Source organism: Anabrus simplex, chromosome 2 (assembly GCF_040414725.1).
Source record: "Anabrus simplex isolate iqAnaSimp1 chromosome 2, ASM4041472v1, whole genome shotgun sequence".
In the NCBI taxonomy this organism is placed as follows: domain Eukaryota; kingdom Metazoa; phylum Arthropoda; class Insecta; order Orthoptera; family Tettigoniidae; genus Anabrus; species Anabrus simplex.
In genome coordinates this window covers 653,158,109-653,177,770 of record NC_090266.1, presented here as the reverse complement: position 1 = coordinate 653,177,770, position 19,662 = coordinate 653,158,109, and the positions used below count along the sequence as shown (strand labels likewise).

Genomic DNA, 19,662 nt, shown 5'->3' with positions numbered 1-19,662 from the left:
ACATGTAGAATACACCCGTGGTACCCCTGCCTGTCGTATGAGGTGACCTAGGTGCGGACATGGATTGCGGTTTGGTAAAATGTGTTGGACTTCCTGTGGATGGGAGGGGTTGAATACATCCATAGGTAATCCCTGCCTGTCGTAGAAGGCGACTTAAAGGGTCATGTGGCCATGGTCCCCTCGTTGTTTTTTTATTGTTTTTCCAAGGGTCATTTGTAGAACATTTCCAAATTTTGATGTGCGTGCTGCTCGGCGATGGAGCTCCTACGTGTGTGACTATGCTCGAAAGCCCGTGCCAGCAACCACCCAGGAAGTGGCGGGTGGGAGTGTCATGTACCCGGGCAGTAGTGTTCACCTGACAACACAGGTCCCCGCACAGCCGAATGCCAGAAGGACATATTATTAATTAATTTTATTTATTTTTTCCTATATTTAGTGCTCTGTACACGCTATGGGGTACATGCTATTGCGGGTGACTGGAGGAAGGGAGTCCTAGTGCTCATTGCCTCAGTCATCCCGTATTAGGCATCGTCCAACATCGGATCCCCAGCAGTACCTGCTACGACCAGGTGGGTATTGTCTTGGCTGCTTGGTTCGGCTAAAGAGACCCCTGATCGGAGTGGGTGGCTTTCGGGGAGGATGATTTCAGGCATGGCGTCGAAACAACTTCCGCCTGCCATCTCGGGTAGTTCGCTACCCAAGTTTTTAACTTTTGATTCCCTAAGGGGGGCAACCCCTTGGGATCAAGCGCAGCGAATTAGTCGGGGTTCCAGCTTCCCTAGGTTCCTGGTTGCTACCAGAACCGATGGGCAGGATTTCAAGCTGGTTAAATCGATCCTTTTCAGTCGGTACATTGAAGGTGTGTATGGTGAACTTGTGGATCTAAAGAAAATGCGCATTGGTGGTTTGCTTCTGAAGACGAGCACTGCGCTCGAAGCCGATCATTTGCTCAAGTGCGACCGCTTTGGCGACATCCCCGTCAAAGTGGAAGAGCACAAAATCTTGAATCTGATTCGTGGGGTTATTTTCCACAGTGATCTAGTCCTGAACACTGACGATGACTTGATGGAAGACACAAAGCACCGTGGCGTGACCCACGTCCGGCGTATCACACGCAAAGTCAACGGTGAAGACGTTGCCACGGGTGCGTTCATAGTCTCCTTCAAATTGTCAGTGTTGCCAGAGAAAGTCAAGGTAACAACCTATCGTTGCGATGTGAGGCCATACATCCCGCCTCCTATGTGGTGCTCTCAATGCCAGAGATTCGGACACATCTCGTTGTTCGAATCAGTCAGTGCAAGTGCACTAACTGCTCTGGTCCTCATTCTCCTAGAGATCGGAACTGTCCGACCTATCTGAGTGAGAAGAAGATCCAGGAGATCAAGATACTGGATGGTCTTTCCTACCAGGAAGCGCGCTGTAAGTTTAATTCTCTGAATGCACCGGCCAAGGCAAGACTTCAGCTTGATACCACAGTCCCTGCCAGGTTCCTCATTTTCAGCTGGAACACCTTTCCAGAAGATCGCTGTGCCCAAGGCGGTGGTTGCTCCTGCGAGCAACGCTGCAAAGAGAACGAGCTCGAAGGCGGGTCCACCCCGGCCTTCAACCACCAATAAGCCTGTGCTGGATAAGGAATCTACGCCGGCACAGAAGGGGAAGAAGACAGGTCGGCGAAAGCCGCGCCTAAGCCGGCAGAGGCAGCATCGTCATCGTCGACCGGGGCTGGGAAATCCCCCCCCAGCCCGTCTAAACAAGAATCGACGGCATTGAAGAAGAGCGCCCTTACCAGGCGTTCTTCCATATCTACTACAAATGGGGCATCGCGCCCTCTGCCAGGAGGGCCTGATTCTGCGCCAGCAGGTCTTCCTTCTGGGAAAACTGCGCGCTCCCCTCGTAGAAAGAAACCCCGCCCCCCGGACTACGTCGAAGAAATTGAAGGCCTACACCTTGTCTAGTGACGAGGTGCTGCACATGGAGCATGAATCTCCATCCTCGGATGGGGATGTGAGTGTAGGTTAGGTTAGGTAGCATTACGCTGCTCCTATCCCATTCTTCAGAAGTCTACACTTAAAATATGGCACTGTTACAATGGGATTGTAACGGTTATGATAGGCATCTTGCTGAGCTGCACCAGCTCATTAGCGAGTATTCGGCGAGTATAGTCTGTGTTCAGGAAACAAATTTCCGACCAGGTCATCATACGGTATTCCGAAATTTTTGACTATACTCGACAGAACAACATTATGACCCCCGGGCTTCCGGTGGCGTTGGCATTTTTGTCCGTTCTGATACCTACGGCGAGGAGGTTCCAATAAGAACCCCGCTGGAGGCTGTAGCTGTTCGTGTTCCGCTGCCTGTCATAACAACAGTGTGTAATGTTTATTTTCCACCAGGCCATGCTCTTAACATCAATGATGTCACTGATCTTCTAGATCAGCTTCCACCTCCCTTTTTTTTTTTTTTGGGCGATTTTAACATCCATCGCCCCATCTGGGGCTCCGAGACGCCTTGCCCCCGGGGAAGAGAACTGGAAACATTAGTAACAGAGCTCGATTTATGTCTTTTGAACACGGGAACCAACACACTTCAGTTTTCGTTACGGCACATATTCTTGCATGGACGTAAGTCTATGCAGCCGAACGTTGGTTCCGCTGTTTCGGTGGAACACACACGACGATCTTTGTGGCAGTGACCATTTTCCCATCATTCTTACTTTGTTGAACCAAAAACCCATCGAGGCTCCCCCTCGATGGATTTTTAAACGTGCTGATTGGCCAAAGTACACATCACTAGCTGTCCTTAACGACTATATCAGGCGGACCGTCGGCGAGGATATAACTTAGGTCACCCAAGTTATTCTTGCTGCTGCTGAGGAGTCTATTCCGTTCTTCTTGGGGACTCCTCGCTGGAAACTCGTTCCTTGGTGGAACGAAGAAATAGCAGCAGCTATCAAAGAACGCCATTGTGCTCACAAACGTTACCATAGACAGCCTACTGCGGCCAACTTGGTAACATTTAAGAAACTCTGCACTAAGGCACGAGTTCTTATTCGTCAAAGTAAGAAGGCTTCATGGGAGAGATGTCGTCTGTGACGTCACATACTCCATCATCTCAAGTGTGGACTAAGCTTCGACGGATTTCGTGTATCCAAGGATCATCTCCTGTACCAGGAATTTCCATTGCAGGCAGTGTTGCCACTGACTCTCTCACGATTGCTAACCATCTAGCTAGTCATTTCGCGGATGTATCTGGCTCCGGGAATTACCATCCTGATTTCCTCGCTCTGAAGCGGGAGGCAGAACGTCAACACCTTAGTTTTGCCACCCAAGCTTTAGAGGACTACAACGTGCCCTCTACGGAGTGGGAACTCCGCAGCGCCTTGGCGCTTTGCAAGGACACGTCTGCTGGACCAGATGTTAAAACACCTTAGTGATGATAGTCTTCTATATCTCCTTCGTATGTTCAACCGAATCTGGATAGAGGGTGATTTTCCATCTCAGTGGCTAGAGTGCATAGTCATTCCTGTCCTCAAGCCTGACTAAGATCCTAAGTATGCAGGAAGTTGCAGACCAATTTGTTTTACAAACTGCCAGTGTAAGCTATTTGAGAGGATGGTAAAATGGTATCCTTTCAGTCCTGCATCAATGGAGATTCCGAGGTAACTTGCCGGTTTTTATTGCAAATTTTTTTGTCCCTCCGTCTATTCCATGTCTGAGTAGGGAGGACATATTTGCAATATCACGTTCAGGAAAATGGAGTGCCACAGGGATCGGTCCTCAGTGTCACTCTGTTCGCGAATGCCATGAACGGTATTGTCGCTGTTGCCGGTCCAGCAGTAATACCGTCGCTATATGTGGACGGTTTTGCTCTGCACTATAGGTCGTGCAGTATGGCAGTCGCAGAGCGACAATTACAGCAAGCTATTAGGAGGGTGGAGCAGTGGACCTTAGAACATGGCTTTCGGTTTTCTGCCGCAAAGAACTCTGTTGTCCACTTTTGTCGTCAACGTATTCTTCACCCACATCCTGAGCTTTATTTGAGAAATGTCATTCTTCCAGTTGTTGACACCGATGTCTTCGGCTCCTTTTTGACAGTAAATTATCACACATGCGGGAGCTAAAAGTGCAATGCACCAAGAGGCTTAATCTCTTGAAGTTTCTTAGCAGCACTACTTGGGGAGCTGACTGCGCGGTGCTCCTACGATTTTACAGGGTGCACATTTTATCCAGGTTAGACTACGGCAGTGCAGCATACGGCTCAGCAAAACCAAGTGTTCTTGCGAAGCTGAACAGCATCCACCACGGCGGGGTTAGGTTTGCGACGGGAGCTTTTCGTACAAGCCCAATCTCCAGCCTCCTTGCTGAGTCTGGTGTGCCGCCTTTACACCTGAGGCGCCAGCAAATGCTTTTTTCGTATGCTGCAAATTTGCGACAGATGCCACTTCATCCAAGTTATCCTTGCGTGTTTAACAATGGCAACCGTTTGCTGTACGCTGCTTGTTCTCGAGCAACGCAGCTGGTTAGGATACGCTTGGATAGCAGTTACAGATTTTGATGTACCTTCAGTTCCTTGCCTTGTCAGACAACCAAGTGGGTACCTCCGTGGGTAGTACGACGACCTGAAATTATCCTGGATCTGCACACTGGCCCGAAGGAAAACACGGACCCCTCGATTTATCGGAAGCTCTTCCTGTCCGTTGTTGGCCGCTATCCAGGTTCAGTCGTCATCTGCAAGGTTGGTTCAAGGACAGATATGAAGGTGGGCTGTGCGTTCGTTGTCAACAATGATAGGTTCCTTTTTGCCCCCCTGGAAACCTGTAGTGTGTACACAGCAGAGCTCTATGCTATCTGTGAAGCTCTGCGGTACGCACTGTACAATGAGCACGACACTTTCTTGTGTGTACTGACTCCTTGAGTTCGCTCCAGTTCAATTATACCAGTTTCCCTCGGCACCCTCTGGTGCAGCGGATCCAGGACCTGCTGGCCGGGTGTTCAGATGCCGGCACCAGAATCGCGCTTCTGTGGCTCTGAAGCCACATGGGCATAGAGGGAAACGAGTTAGCAGATCAGGCTGCCAAGGAGGCAGTTACACTGCCCCCGTTGCCTTTCAAGGTTCCAGCAAGTGATATTCGCTCTCAGCTGAGACATCTGGTTATGTCCCATTGGGAGATGGAGTGGCAGGCCAGTCCACTTCCCAATAAGCTGAGAGCGATAAAAGGAACAACGAAGGTATGGAGGACTTCCCTTGGGGCTTTGCGGAGGGAAGCCGTGGTATTATGTCGTCTTCGGATCGGCCACGGTTTCTTGACTCGCATCTTTTGAAAGGAGAACCCCCTCCGCTGTGTACCTGTGGCGACCATCTTACCGTGGTACACATCCTTATGGAGTGTGTGGACCTGGTCGATCTGCACCGTAGTCTTAACCTTCCGAGTACAATCTCCCTTATCTTGCGAGATGACGAGCAGTCAGTAGACCTCGTCTATGGTATGTCATAGAAAGAAAGAGATCCACCTTATCAATACAAAATTTAATATTGTTATTTAAAACAGGACCGGTTTCGACTTATTATAAGTCATCTTCAGCTGTCATTTACATTCACATTAGAATGCAATATAAAGTCCTTTTAAGAACTATTATTAGTAAAACTTGAACGATAATGCTATATTCAAGGTCAGGTGTAAACAACAAATTTTATCATGTGTTGTAATTTTTTAATGTGTTAAAGATAGATATCTTTTTAATATTTTTGATCCTTTAAACTTAGATATAAGAAGCAGAATTTCACTTCTAGACATACTATCTAATGTCTATCAAACACGACATGTTTATTTGTAAGATACACCTGTTTGAACATGTATTCTAATGTGAATGTAAATGACAGCTGAAGATGACTTGTAATAAGTCGAAACCGGTCCTGTTTTAAATAACAATATTAAATTTTGTATTGATAAGGTGGATCTCTTTCTTTCTATGACATACTATAGATATCAATACGGAACATCATGAAATTTATTAATCAAGATATTAATGCCAACCAGGCAAGACGTAATGCGTATAAATACAGAAGCATTAGAATCAAATTAATGAATACCACCAAGAATATCGCCTTTCTGAAAGAATGCCTTGCCAATAACCTAACTCCTAAATTTCTTAAGAAGTATAACAATAAACACAGAGTTACCAATCAGACACGTAACACATTAAATAAAACTAACAAAATCTGGCTGAAAACGGAAATCAAATTTTTTTACCGTAAAAAACAATATTTGAACAATGAATTGTATCCACTACATTTGAGAGTATCCCAAGAGCTGCCATATAGTTATTGGGATCACTTTCAACGTATCACTAACGACAAAATAGAGAACTTAGCCATAAAAAAACAAAACAACCTTAATAAAAAATTAGAGTCTTTAAAACAGACACGAAGAACGGAACCCATGATTCCTAATATAAATAAGATTACCTCATCCCAACCTAATTCTGACATTGAACATAATTTCCATCCTTCGATCAAAAATCTCACGAATACAGTATTCGATGAAACAGAAACTGAAATTTTGAGTAAAGGTCCGAAACATAATTGGGGCAATACCTCAGTTTTGCAAAATATCACAACTACCACCGCGGAAACTGAACTTGCATTACAGAAAATTCCATATGACCTACGAGATGAAGTAAAACACGACATCGCAAAAAGACTACCACAGTATATTAAGAAATTACAAGAAAATAGTTCACACAATAAAAAAATTAATATAACGCAGATAAATAGACTAAACAACAAGATAAACCAAAACAATCTGGTCGTAACTAAAGCAGACAAAGGCAACACCACAGTAGTCATTGACAAAAATGTATACATTCAAAAAACAAAAGAAGTTTTCAATAACGACACATTCCGGATCATATGCAAGGACCCTACAAATATAATACAAAGAAATCTCAAGACTCTACTTAAAAACACGCACCTACTACTTACCGAAACTGAAGCACAAAATCTCATAGTTATGAACCCCCAACTACCGAATGCAAGAGCTCTTCCAAAAATACATAAGGACAACATACCCATGAGACCCATAGTAAATTACAGAGCAAGTCCTACATATAAATTATCGCAATTCATCCAAAAATTCCTCAAAAAACATTATTCATTTCAAGCCAATAAAACTATACACAATTCAGTAGACTTCTGCAACAAAACTAAAGAGCTACAACTAGAACGATACCATTCCTTAGCGTCTTATGACATTACCAATATGTACCCCAATATCCCCACTAAAAAAACTATAGATATAATTTCATCCAACCTCAAAACTTACAGTAAACTAAGTAATTTAGAAATCGAGGAATTCATAATAATTTTAGAATTTGCCGTCAATAACAACTTTTTTAAGTTCCATGACACAATTTATCAACAACTAGGCTTACCAATGGGTTCTCCCGCCTCCGGTGTAATTGCTGAAATATATTTAGACCACCTCGAATACAACTCAATCAGTACAATAAACGGAATATTCTTTTGGTGCCGTTTTGTTGATGACGTATTTGCTATCATCGATAATAGACTAACCAATGACAACACTTTGTTAGACACATTAAACACCATAGACCCACATATACAGTTTACAAAAGAATCAGAAAACAACTGCAAACTGAACTATCTCGATTTGACCATTACTAGACAAGACAATCATTTATCCTTCAAAATTTATCGCAAGCCTACCCATACAATAAACACAATAGCAACAGATTCCATTCATCCTAGCTCCCATAAAAAAGCAGCATATTACAGTATGGTGTATAGAGCCTTTAACATACCGCTTTCAAAAACAGATTTTAATGAAGAGATACATTTAATCCAAGAAATAGCAAGAAAAAATGGATACAAGAAAGATACAGTCAATTCAATCATTCATAAATTCAAATCAAAACCCAAAACTAAATTATCAAAAATAGACAAACCTAAGAAAAACTACGCAACCTTTACATTTAATAACACGCACATATATTCGTTAACCAACATTTTCAAAAAACATAACCTTGAAATAGCCTACAGGACTACACATAACAGCAACATCATCATACATAACACAAAAACTATCAACAATAACAACAAATACCTTCGTTCTGGAGTTTACCGTATCCGCTGCAATAACTGCCTAACAAGCTACATAGGACGTACAGGCAGAAACTTTACTATCAGATACAACGAACATGTCAATGCCATAAAACACAACCATTTTTCGGCAATAGGACAACACATGGTTGATTACAAACATAACTTTACTAATATAGATAATGATATGATAATATTAAGCACAAACCCCAAAGGACCCTTACTCAATATTACTGAAGAACTATATATAACAATAGACCAATATGCCAACCCTAATTATAATATTAATGAAATCACAGAAAAAAACAATATTTTATTTAATAAAATTATCCCTTTTATAAAAAACTATTATTTGAGAACAGTCAATAAACAACACCACGCGCAATCCACAGCGCAGGAGAAAGACACAACTAACTCCACCTCTACACAATTAGCAACTCCCCTTCCTCACCCCTCTATTCCCCTCACGGGAACAGACACCAATACCACAAGTTCACGATATAGTACACGCCAAGCTGCCAAGCGATACACTTCCCAATCATCTCACGACAGTAAGTAATCTCTACAATACACACACAGACACACACAAGTTTAACACTTTAACATTCTAATGCGCTTCTAACTGATTTCATTTACTTTTTACAGATAGTTAGCAAGTATCATAGACCGAAAAAGAACCACCTACATCAACAGCTTTCATAACCCCAGCAGCACATTCATCTTCAATCTGTATATTCAACCAGACAATATAAATTTATAGTGATTGGACTTTAAGCAAATAGTGGCCAATAGTGCCCCATTTGAACTTGGCATGTACACATGAAGAACAGTACTTCATATGAAGTTTTACAAATTTCCAGGACTGCCTCTTACTTTTTAACTTATATTGAAATGTACCAATGTTTTATGTTGATTTTAATGTATTTTACACAGTATATATTTGAAGAGGTCATTCAATATTAATTCAAACGCACTTCACTTTGTTATTGTAATTTCAACTTTGAATTCACATTACTCATTTTGACGAAGTCTAAGCCTAATAAGAAGTATCTGTATAAGCACATGCGGCTACATTTAAGCATATTTAGTCGACTAAAAACAATGCAATATAAAAGTCCTTTTAAGAACTATTATTAGTAAAACTTGAACGATAATGCTATATTCAAGGTCAGGTGTAAACAACAAATTTTATCATGTGTTGTAATTTTTTAATGTGTTAAAGATAGATATCTTTTTAATATTTTTGATCCTTTAAACTTAGATATAAGAAGCAGAATTTCACTTCTAGACATACTATCTAATGTCTATCAAACACGACATGTTTATTTGTAAGATACACCTGTTTGAACATGTATTCTAATGTGAATGTAAATGACAGCTGAAGATGACTTGTAATAAGTCGAAACCGGTCCTGTTTTAAATAACAATATTAAATTTTGTATTGATAAGGTGGATCTCTTTCTTTCTATGACATACTATAGATATCAATACGGAACATCATGAAATTTATTAATCAAGATATTAATCAAGTTATTAATCAAGTAGACCTCGTCATCCGCTTTGTGGGATAGTGGTCTGTTTTATCGTGTGTGATGATGTCCTTTGTCCTAGTGTTTTGTGTCAATTGCGCTTTTATCCCATTGACTTCATTTTAGTTTGTGTTGCGTATTTTAATGTGTTATTTTACCGTCTAACGTAAATTACGTGTATATATCTGTACTACCAGGCAATGCCTTATTCGTTTGTTTCCTGTATTTTCTCTTATTTTATTAGAAAATAGGGCATTGCGTATTATATCCACTGATTGGTTTTAATCTCACCCTCATTTGTCTTCACCATTTTTAAACTCTAGTCAGTGGATACGTTTTAAAACTTTAACTTCATATCTGATGTCGTTCATCTCGTTCCATTAGGGGCCGATGACCTTCGATGTTAGGCCCCTTAAAACAACAAGCATCATCATCATCATCAGTGGTTTACTCTTGTTGATTTAAAACCAAAATAAGCCCCCTCTAAACCCTTGTACCATATTTCATTTTAAAAAATTTGCAGCTTAGTTTCTTCCTTTTACCATGAACTTAAAAAAATGAGCGTTTCAAAAATTTGTGTCAAAGTTGCCCCTTACTCTGTGAAAACCAAAATAAGCCTACACTAAACTCACTCTCCCCTTGATTTCATAAACATAATTTTCAGCTGAGTTTCTTCCCCCTCTTATACTGAACTTAAATACAGAGTTTCATAAATTTGTGCCATAGTTTTCCTGTTATGCTGTGAAAACCTAAACGAGTCCTCTCTAAAACCCCATCCCCTTGAGTTAATAAAAGATCATTTGCAGCTTAATTTCCTCTATCTTTTATCTTGAAATTAAGTACAGATTCACAAATTTTTGTGCTGCAATTTTCCTGTTACGCTGTGAAAACCAACATGAGCCATCTACCTTCACCCCTTCCTCAATCCTCTTGAGTCTATAAAGTAATTTGCATCTTGGTTTCTTCCCCTTTTCATCTTTACCTTAACCCTCTCATGCACACAAGCCTCATGAGGTCCCAAAATTGTTTCGTTTAGTGCGCCGTTCATTTAATATTGTTATGAATTTGTGGAAAATTGACCCTGTTCTTTACTTTAGACCTCATGCGAGGTGTGATATTAGTTACAACTCTGAGATGACAGCACTTCCTTGCAGCTGCGAAGTTGTAGGCAGTTGTGGCGCTCTTGTTATTTGTGTGTTTCATATGGAGACTAAATAATTGAAATTGATACGTCCTTTACAAATATATGCAACTGATAAGTAAAAATGTTTTATATAGCAGAAGAGCATGCTTTTTCCAATGGTATTAGTATTTTTATTGTACATGCAATTTATTACCCTTACTTTGTGTAATAATATAGGGGCCTCATATGAGGTCTAAATGTACGAGAGGTTATGGTTGTCATAACCTCAATTAGAACTACACCATATTGTAGTGTTTTGGTGGAATTTTTTATGCACACCAAGACAGACTACTGATATTTCATGGCACATTTGTAATATATTCTCATATGCATTTAGAACAAAATGGATGAAGAACCAGGGCCATCTGTAGAAAATGTAGTCTTCACAACAAATGTCACAATATACTCTGCACCCTGTCAGTAATACCTGACAATATGATATACAATCACTTTTGCAAAATACGGAAGTATTTGCATTTCATTGAGAATCAGAACATTCCAGCAGACATCAATGATTGGCTTATACGTTTACGTCCTATGATTGACCATTTCAAGCACATTTCTTCCCAGCCAGAAGAATTTTATCAGGTGATGAGATGGTCCCTTTCAAAGGCCAATCAAAGCTAAAACAATGTATGAAGAGTAAACCCTAAAAATGGGGCTTTAAAATTTGGGTTTCAACCAGTTCCTCGGGATACATCCATAGCTTTGAGATCTATCAAGGAAAAGTGCAAAATGGTGGTCATTCTGAATTTGGAGCAGTTGGTGATGTTCTTAGGCTGCGTGAAGACGTGAAGTTCAAAAGCCATAAGCTTTTGATAATCTGTTTACGTCGATTAATCTTATCTAGAAACTTCTTGAAGATGGCATTTATGCTTCCAGGACTATCAGAGCTAACAGGCTTTGTGGTGCTGATCTCAAGCTGCGGTCTGTGAAAACCTTGAAGAAGGAACCACGAGGGTTGTACTCTGTTACATCGCAGTCCAACATCACAATAACCTGCTGGCATGATGATTCATTTTTACACATAGCATCTACATTTGCTGGAACAGAACCTGTGGGTGTTGCTAAGAGATGGTGTCGAAAACTGTGCGCAATCATTGAAATTCCACAGCCATATTCCATCAGCATTTACAATTCCCACATGGGTGGCGTACATCTAATGGACTCGCTCGTAGGTCTTTATCAGCACACCATAAGGCAGAAAAGGGAGTACTTCAGAGTATTCCATTATCTACTGAATGAGACCATTGTAAACTGCTGGATCCTCTGGAGAATGAACCCAGATTGTGAGAAGCTGGATCTGTTAGAATTCAAGTCCTCAATAACTACTTCTCTCATTTACATGGGAAGCAATCATGAACCCAAGAGAGGAAGACCCGCTTCACAGATGCCACCAGCAACCAAAAAATGGTTGAAAGTGAAGGCTACTTATAAGCTGGGAAAGGATAAAAGTGCCACCTTCACGGTTGTTCAAGGAAAACCAGGTATGTCTGCCTTCACTGCCAATATGCCCTTTGTCCACAGTGTTTTGAGGAATTCCGTAACAGGAAATAACAACAGCCACTCCTTAATGCAAAATTTAGTTTGGTAAAACGTGCACATTAAACTGAAATCCAGCGCACAGTATCTCTCAAGAAAATTATTCCTCAGTTGTGTGTGTGTGTGTGTGCGCGCACGCTCCCTTCATGCACATAGGCCTCATATGAGGTCCATGGGATTTTCAAAGAAAATGAGCTATTATTTCTTTTTCTTTAACATGATTGTATTTTGTAACCTTCCAATGAATAAAAAATCAAGACAATAATTTTTTTTGCACTTCAAACCGAAAATGCATGCATGAGAGGGTTAAATTTTGAGTTTCGTCAATTTGTGCCAGTTTTCCTGTTATAGTGTGAAAACCAAAATGAGCTCCCACTAAACTCCCAGACCCTTAGAGTTCATAAAAATAATTTGCTTCCCCCCTTTTATCTTGAACTTAAATACAGCGAGTTTTACAAATTTGTGCCACCATTTTCCCTTGATGCTTTGTAGCAGAGCCGTTCAATATGGCAACTGTGTTCATAAGAACAATACTGTTTTCTTAAAATGGAATGACCTATAACCCAGTTTCCTCTGACCTAATTAGATATTCAAATGATGTATGGAAATTTTAATTATGATTGGTTTTTCTCTGTGGTATTAGTTCTGATATAACATTGTGTATCAAGTCCTTGAGATGAAAAACATCACCATTAGAGTTCTTATTAATTTTTTAATCTTTCATACAAAAACTTTTGATATTGTATGTAGGTAGTTTTGCAAGTGTAGACTTTATCCCTCTGACCCTTTTTCTGTCTTAGATTTGCACCTGTCCACAGACCATTTGTAAAATGTATATCAGTACTATAAGCAATTTTTTTTAATTCCAGGAGCATCATGAAGAAGACTCTTTCCTGTTCATTGCATACAGTGATGAAAATGTTTATGGAAAATGAGCTGTGAAGACTTTGCTTTGTTCAAAAGTGTTGATCTAAATGGAATTAAAGCTTCAGAAAATATGAAAGTGAAAAACAGGCATCTGGTAAATTTCTTTTAAAGTTGAAAGTGTTCCTGATATTTAAGAGTCACTTGTCACTTCATTGATGCTACCTAATGTGCAAGTTCCAGTATTTGATTTTAAGTTTTTGAGATGGTTGGGTTTCATATTTTACATTCTACTTTTATTTTAATTTTTTTCACCATGGAATATATCTTCAATGTATATTTTTCCTGACTTCTGCTGATACTTTAACACAGTGTGCTTCATGTAGGCACACCGCTGTCTTGGACCTTAAGTTTCTTTAATCTATCATGTGATTGTAAATGTTTATTTGAACTCCCATACTATGCTAGTTTTTAATAATTACTGTGATGTGTATGTAAATAGATTGAGAAAGAAAATAAACAATTAATACTAATATTGAATGGATCATGATTCCAAAATATTTTCTCTGAAAGAGTGAATTTTAATTTATTACTAAGGTGTGTACTATGACTGTCTGTTTATGGCCAACCTATGGTATGAGATACATTCCATGTTTCTGGTTGATTGTTCCATGCAGTACAACTACGCACACTTTTGCCTTGAATCGATTTTGGTTTGTGATAATGATTTCAAGGGGCCAGGCAGGTCATTGGGCCACCTTGGTTTCTAACATGCCATGTCCCCACCTGTTTCTGATATAAATATAGATTTGGAAGAAGTATTTTAAATTAGATGTTGACATGTCTTTCTAGGAATCCTCGCTCTAGGGTCTTGAGACCAGCCGCCAAAATCTTGAATCTCATAACACCTCTAGAGTCTAACAAGGAAACATCGGCAATGGGTAAGTCGCCGATCGCGATGAAACTTGGAAAACACATGGAGATACACGTAAAAATGATGTCGGCATCAATTTTAGGTGCCAACATTCATTAGGGCGTTAACTACGGGGCCTAAAAGTTGCGACATTTCAAATTCCGCGCGATCAGCGATGAATACCTGCTGGCCAGTGCTAAGCTGACGCACTGCGTAGCTGGAGACACGCCTCTGCACCTTCTCCCCTCCACGCTCCAATTGGTTCGCCATCGCACGCTCCCCTTCTCCCCGCGCTTACCAGCTGCTTAGCTGTTCAACGGGACCGACTCTATACTTTGCTTCTTTTCGTACTGTAATTATTGAAATTCTTTAAATTACGTTCCGTTTCACACATAATGATAATAAATAACCTACACTAATGTACCCATATTTTATTCAAATGTTATATTTTCATTCCTGCTCATTCCGGTGAGTTGTCACATTCGCGGGTACAACTCCGAGTTAAGTACCACCGGGCGAGGTCAAACGTGGGAGGGGGTACCACGTTCTACCTACGCTTAAATTATTATTTACTTCTAAAACGCCTTAAAGCTGTCGATAGTGTCCTTTAGAGTGGACATGCATATGGAATTAATTAAATTAAATTGCCCACCACTAAATAAATCTCCCACCTTTAAACAACGTTAAATACCTTTCTATGTAAAGAAATCACGTGCCCGGGTAGAGGATCTCAATGAATGTAATGAGATTCGGTACCTCGGGATATCAAAACCTGGTTATAGGTCCAGATCTTCTATTTGGAGGAAAGGGAACCAGGGTAGAATGTTATCCAGGAATTAGGTTGAGGCAGATGTTGAGGAAAGTAGAAGAGAGGGAGGAGGGGAAGGAGAAGGTGGTAGTGTTTCACGTTGGTACAAACAACGTAAGGCAAGCTGATATAAGTACCAACATAGTTGGAGATGTGTGGGATCTGGTAAATGGAGCACGGGTGAAATTTAAGAAAGCGGAGATTGTTATTAGTGGAATACTGTGTAGGAGGGATACTGACTGGAGGGTGATTGGGGATTTAAATGAGACTATGGAGTGGGTATGTGGGAAACTGGGAGTGAAATTTCTAGATCCTAATGGGTGGGTAGGAGATAGGGATCTGCGCTCGGATGGCCTTCATTTAAACCGCAGTGGTACGTATAAGTTAGGAAATTTGTTTGGAAGGGTAATAGGGAGGTACATTCAGGGAAACAGGATGGCCTAGGGAGCGGTGATAAGGGAACAGGGAACTGGAAATCAAGTAGGGATGACATAAAATTGTTAGTGTTGAACTGTAGAAGTATTGTAAAGAAAGGAATATAATTAAGTAATTTAATAGATATATATTTACCAGATATTGTAATAGGAGTTGAATCATGGCTGAGAAATGATATAATGGATGCAGAAATTTTCTCACGGCACTGGAGTGTGTATCGTAGAGATAGGATAGGAAAGGTGGGAGGGGAGTTTTCATTCTGGTGAAAGAAGAATTTGTAAGCTACGAAAAAGTTAAAGATGAGACACATGAAATTCTAGGTGTAAGGCTCACTTCTAAAGATAATAGGCAACTTGATATATTTGGAGTGTACAGATCGGGAAAGGGTAGCACTGATGCGGATTCGGAATTATTTGATAGGATAGTCAGCTATGTGGGAAACGACATGGAAAGAAATGTGATTGTAGCGGGAGATCTGAATTTGCCAGATGTGAATTGGGAAGGAAATGCGAACGACAGGAAGCATGACCAACAAATGGCAAATAAGTTAATATGGGAAGGACAGCTGATTCAGAAAGTGATGGAACCAACCAGAGGGAAAAATATCCTGGATGTGGTGCTGATAAAACCAGATGAGCTCTATAGGGAAACTGAAGTAATAGATGGTATTAGTGATCACGAAGCTGTTCTTGTGGTAGTTAAAAATAAATGTGATAGAAAGGAAGGTCTTAAAAGTAGGACTGTTAGGCAGTACCATATGGCTGATAAAGCAGGTATGAGGCAGTTTCTAAAAAGTAACTATGATCGGTGGAAAACGGTAAATAAAGATGTAAACAGACTCTGGGATGGGTTTAAAGAAATTGTTGAGGAATGCGAAAACAGGTTTGTACCTTTAAGGGTGGTAAGGAATGGTAAAGACCCACCTTATTATAATAGAGAAATAAAGAGACTAAGAAGGAGATGCAGACTGGAAAGAAATAGAGTTAGAAATGGCTGTGGAAGTAAGGAGAAATTGAAGGAACTCACTAGAAAATTGAATCTAGCAAAGAAGGCAGCTAAGGATAACATGATGGCAAGCATAATTGGCAGTCATACAAATTTTAGTGAAAAATGGAAGGGTATGTATAGGTATTTTAAGGCAGAAACAGGTTCCAAGAAGGACATTCCAGGAATAATTAATGAACAAGGGGAGTGTGTATGTGAAGATCTTCAAAAGGCAGAAGTATTCAGTCAGCAGTATGTAAAGATTGTTGGTTACAAGGATAATGTCGAGATAGAGGAAGAGACTAAGGCCAAAGAAGTAATAAAATTTATGTATGATAACAATGACATTTACAATAAGATACAAAAGTTGAAAACTAGAAAAGCGGCTGGAATTGATCAGATTTCTGGGGATATACTAAAGACAGTGGGTTGGGATATAGTACCATATCTGAAGTACTTATTTGATTATTGTTTGGTCGAAGGAGCTATACCAGATGAATGGAGAGTTGCTATAGTAGCCCCTGTGTATAAAGGAAAGGGTGATAGACATAAAGTTGAAAATTACAGGCCAGTAAATTTGACATGCATTGTATGTAAGCTTTGGGAAGGCATTCTTTCTGATTATATTAGACATGTTTGTGAAATTAATAACTGGTTCGATAGAAGGCAATTCGGTTTTAGGAAAGGTTATTCCACTGAAGCTCAACTTGTAGGATTCCAGCAAGATATAGCAGATATCTTGGATTCTGGAGGTCAAATGGACTGTATCGCGATTGACATGTCTAAAGCATTTGATAGGGTGGATCATGGGAGACTACTGGCAAAAATGAGTGCAATTGGACTAGACAAAAGAGTGACTGAATGGGTTGCTATATTTCTAGAAAATAGATCTCAGAGTTAGAGTAGGTGAAGCTTTGTCTGACCCTGTAACAGTTGAGAGGGGAGTTCCTCAGGGCAGTGTTACCGGACCTTTATGTTTTCTTATATATATAAATGATATGAGTAAAGGAGTGGAATCGGAGGTAAGGCTTTTTGCAGATGATGTTATTCTCTATAGAGTGATAAATAAGTTACATGATTGTGAGCAACTGCAACGTGACCTCGAAAATGTTGTGAGATGGACAGCAGGCAATGGTATGTTGATAAACGGGGCTAAAAGTCAGGTTGTGAGTTTCACAAATAGGAAAAGTCCTCTCAGTTTTAATTACTGCGTTGATGGGGTGAAAGTTCCTTTTGGGGATCATTGTAAGTATCTAGGTGTTAATATAAGGAAAGATCTTCACTGGGGTAATCACATAAATGGGATTGTAAATAAAGGGTACAGATCTCTGCACATGGTTATGAGGGTGTTTAGGGGTTGTAGTAAGGATGTAAAGGAGAGTGCATATAAGTCTCTGGTAAGACCCCAACTAGAGTATGGTTCCAGTGTATGGGACCCTCACCAGGATTACCTGATTCAAGAACTGGAAAAAATCCAAAGAAAAGCAGCTTGATTTGTTCTGGGTGATTTCCGACAAAAGAGTAGCATTACAAAAATGTTGCAATGTTTGGGTTGGGAAGAATTGAGAGAAAGAAGAAGAGCTGCTCGACTAAGTGGTATGTTCCGAGCTGTCAGCGGAGATATGGCGTGGAATGACATTAGTAGACGAATAGGTTTGAATGGCGTTTATAAAAGTAGGAAAGATCACAATATGAAGGTAAAGTTGGAATTCAAGAGGACAAACTGGGGCAAATATTCATTTATAGGAAGGGGAGTTAGGGATTGGAATAACTTACCAAGGGAGATGTTCAATAAATTTCCAATTTCTTCGAAATCATTCAGGAAAAGGCTAGGGTGCAACAGATAGGGAATCTGCCACCTGGGCGACTGCCCTAAATGCAGATCAGTATGATTGATTGATTGATTTATGACCCCACCCCCGCCCATTTTGTGTACGCTACCAGTTGTGTCATAACGAAACGACATCGCGGACGACAACAACAACAATTATAAACTCCGAGTTTGAAACTACTGGTATTTTCCGTATTGTGTACTCTGGTATAAGGAATAGGCCTATAGGTAGAATGTTTTTATTTGTGCTTGTACTGAACGATTTATTTATGTTTTGCAGTGACAGGCACAACACATTTCAATTGCAGCAATGGTTGTCGAATATAAATTAATTTAATGGATAGGCAACGTCGATATGAGTATGACATGGAATGTAGTAAAGTTTGACGTAATAAGAAAAGCCTTGAAACATAAAAAAAGATGTGCATTTATACACTGGCCGGCAAAAAAAGTGGATCACTTTGAAAATGTTGATTTTCTGTTCGCTAAAACAAATTTTTAAGGACATATTTCATTTTGTGATGTTCCTCTTTATAAATAAATGTTTTCAGCACTCTGGTAAGTGTGTGGTGCATATGGTCCGAATTGATCGACTATTAGAGATAATTTTCCATGCCATTAGCTTTTATGACGATCCCTTTTAACTTTTATGGTTTTATGACGGTCCCTTTTAACGTGGTTCCTCGCCCCCTAATCAAGCGTTAAAGTTACTGTAAACATTTGCAGTGATAAGATGTTCTTTGTAAAAACTCTGGGGAGTTCCAAATCAGTTTTTGTTCGAGCCTTGATGAGTCAAGATGCCTCTAAGTAGAGAAAATGTTGCACGCGTAATCGCCTTCGTTGAAGACGGTCGCAGCCTTCGGTATGCGGCCCGTGCTGTAGGAGCATCTTATGGAAGTGTACAACGGGCCGTGCAACGTTATCGTGAACGTGGAACATGCGAAAGGAGACCGGGATCTGGACGTCGACGAATTACGAACGCCAGGGATGAACGATTTCTCGTCCTCCAAGTCTTGAGAGACCGAAGAACAACAGCGGTTCAGGCGAGAAATCGTCTAGAGGCTACAAGAAATGTCCGTGTGAGTGAGAGAATCGTAAGACGAAGGCTCCAGGAGGCTAACCTTACTTCAAGAAGGCCCGCTACAGGGCCTCTATTAACGGGGCAGCATCGGAGAAGACGACTCGAATTCGCGATGCAGCATCGAAACTGGACCATTCAGGACTGGAGCATGGTGCTTTTTACAGATGAGAGCCGCTTCTGTCTGAGATCTCCAAATGGGCAAGAAAGAGTGTGGAGGAGGCCTGGAGAGCGATTCTCACCCGTAGCTCTCTCCCAAAGGACACCATTTGGGGGAGGCTCTGTGATGGTGTGGGGTGGCATAAACTTTGAATCCCGTACCGAGCTTGTGATTCTTGATGGCGGTTCTCTCGCTGCTCACCGCTATGTGGAAGAAG

General features: G+C 40.6%; 1 protein-coding gene across 1 annotated transcript in view; it reads left to right on the top strand.

Moving 5' to 3' along the window:
• Atg8a (Autophagy-related 8a) overlaps positions 1–13,771 on the top strand; it is a 60,029-nt gene extending 46,258 nt beyond the window's left edge. The window contains exon 3 of the mRNA XM_067141138.2: positions 13,242–13,771. Coding sequence (XP_066997239.1) covers positions 13,242–13,307 — 66 coding nt within the window. The 3' untranslated portion in view covers positions 13,308–13,771. The remainder of the gene's footprint in view (positions 1–13,241) is intronic.
• The last annotated feature ends 5,891 nt before the right edge of the window (positions 13,772–19,662 follow it).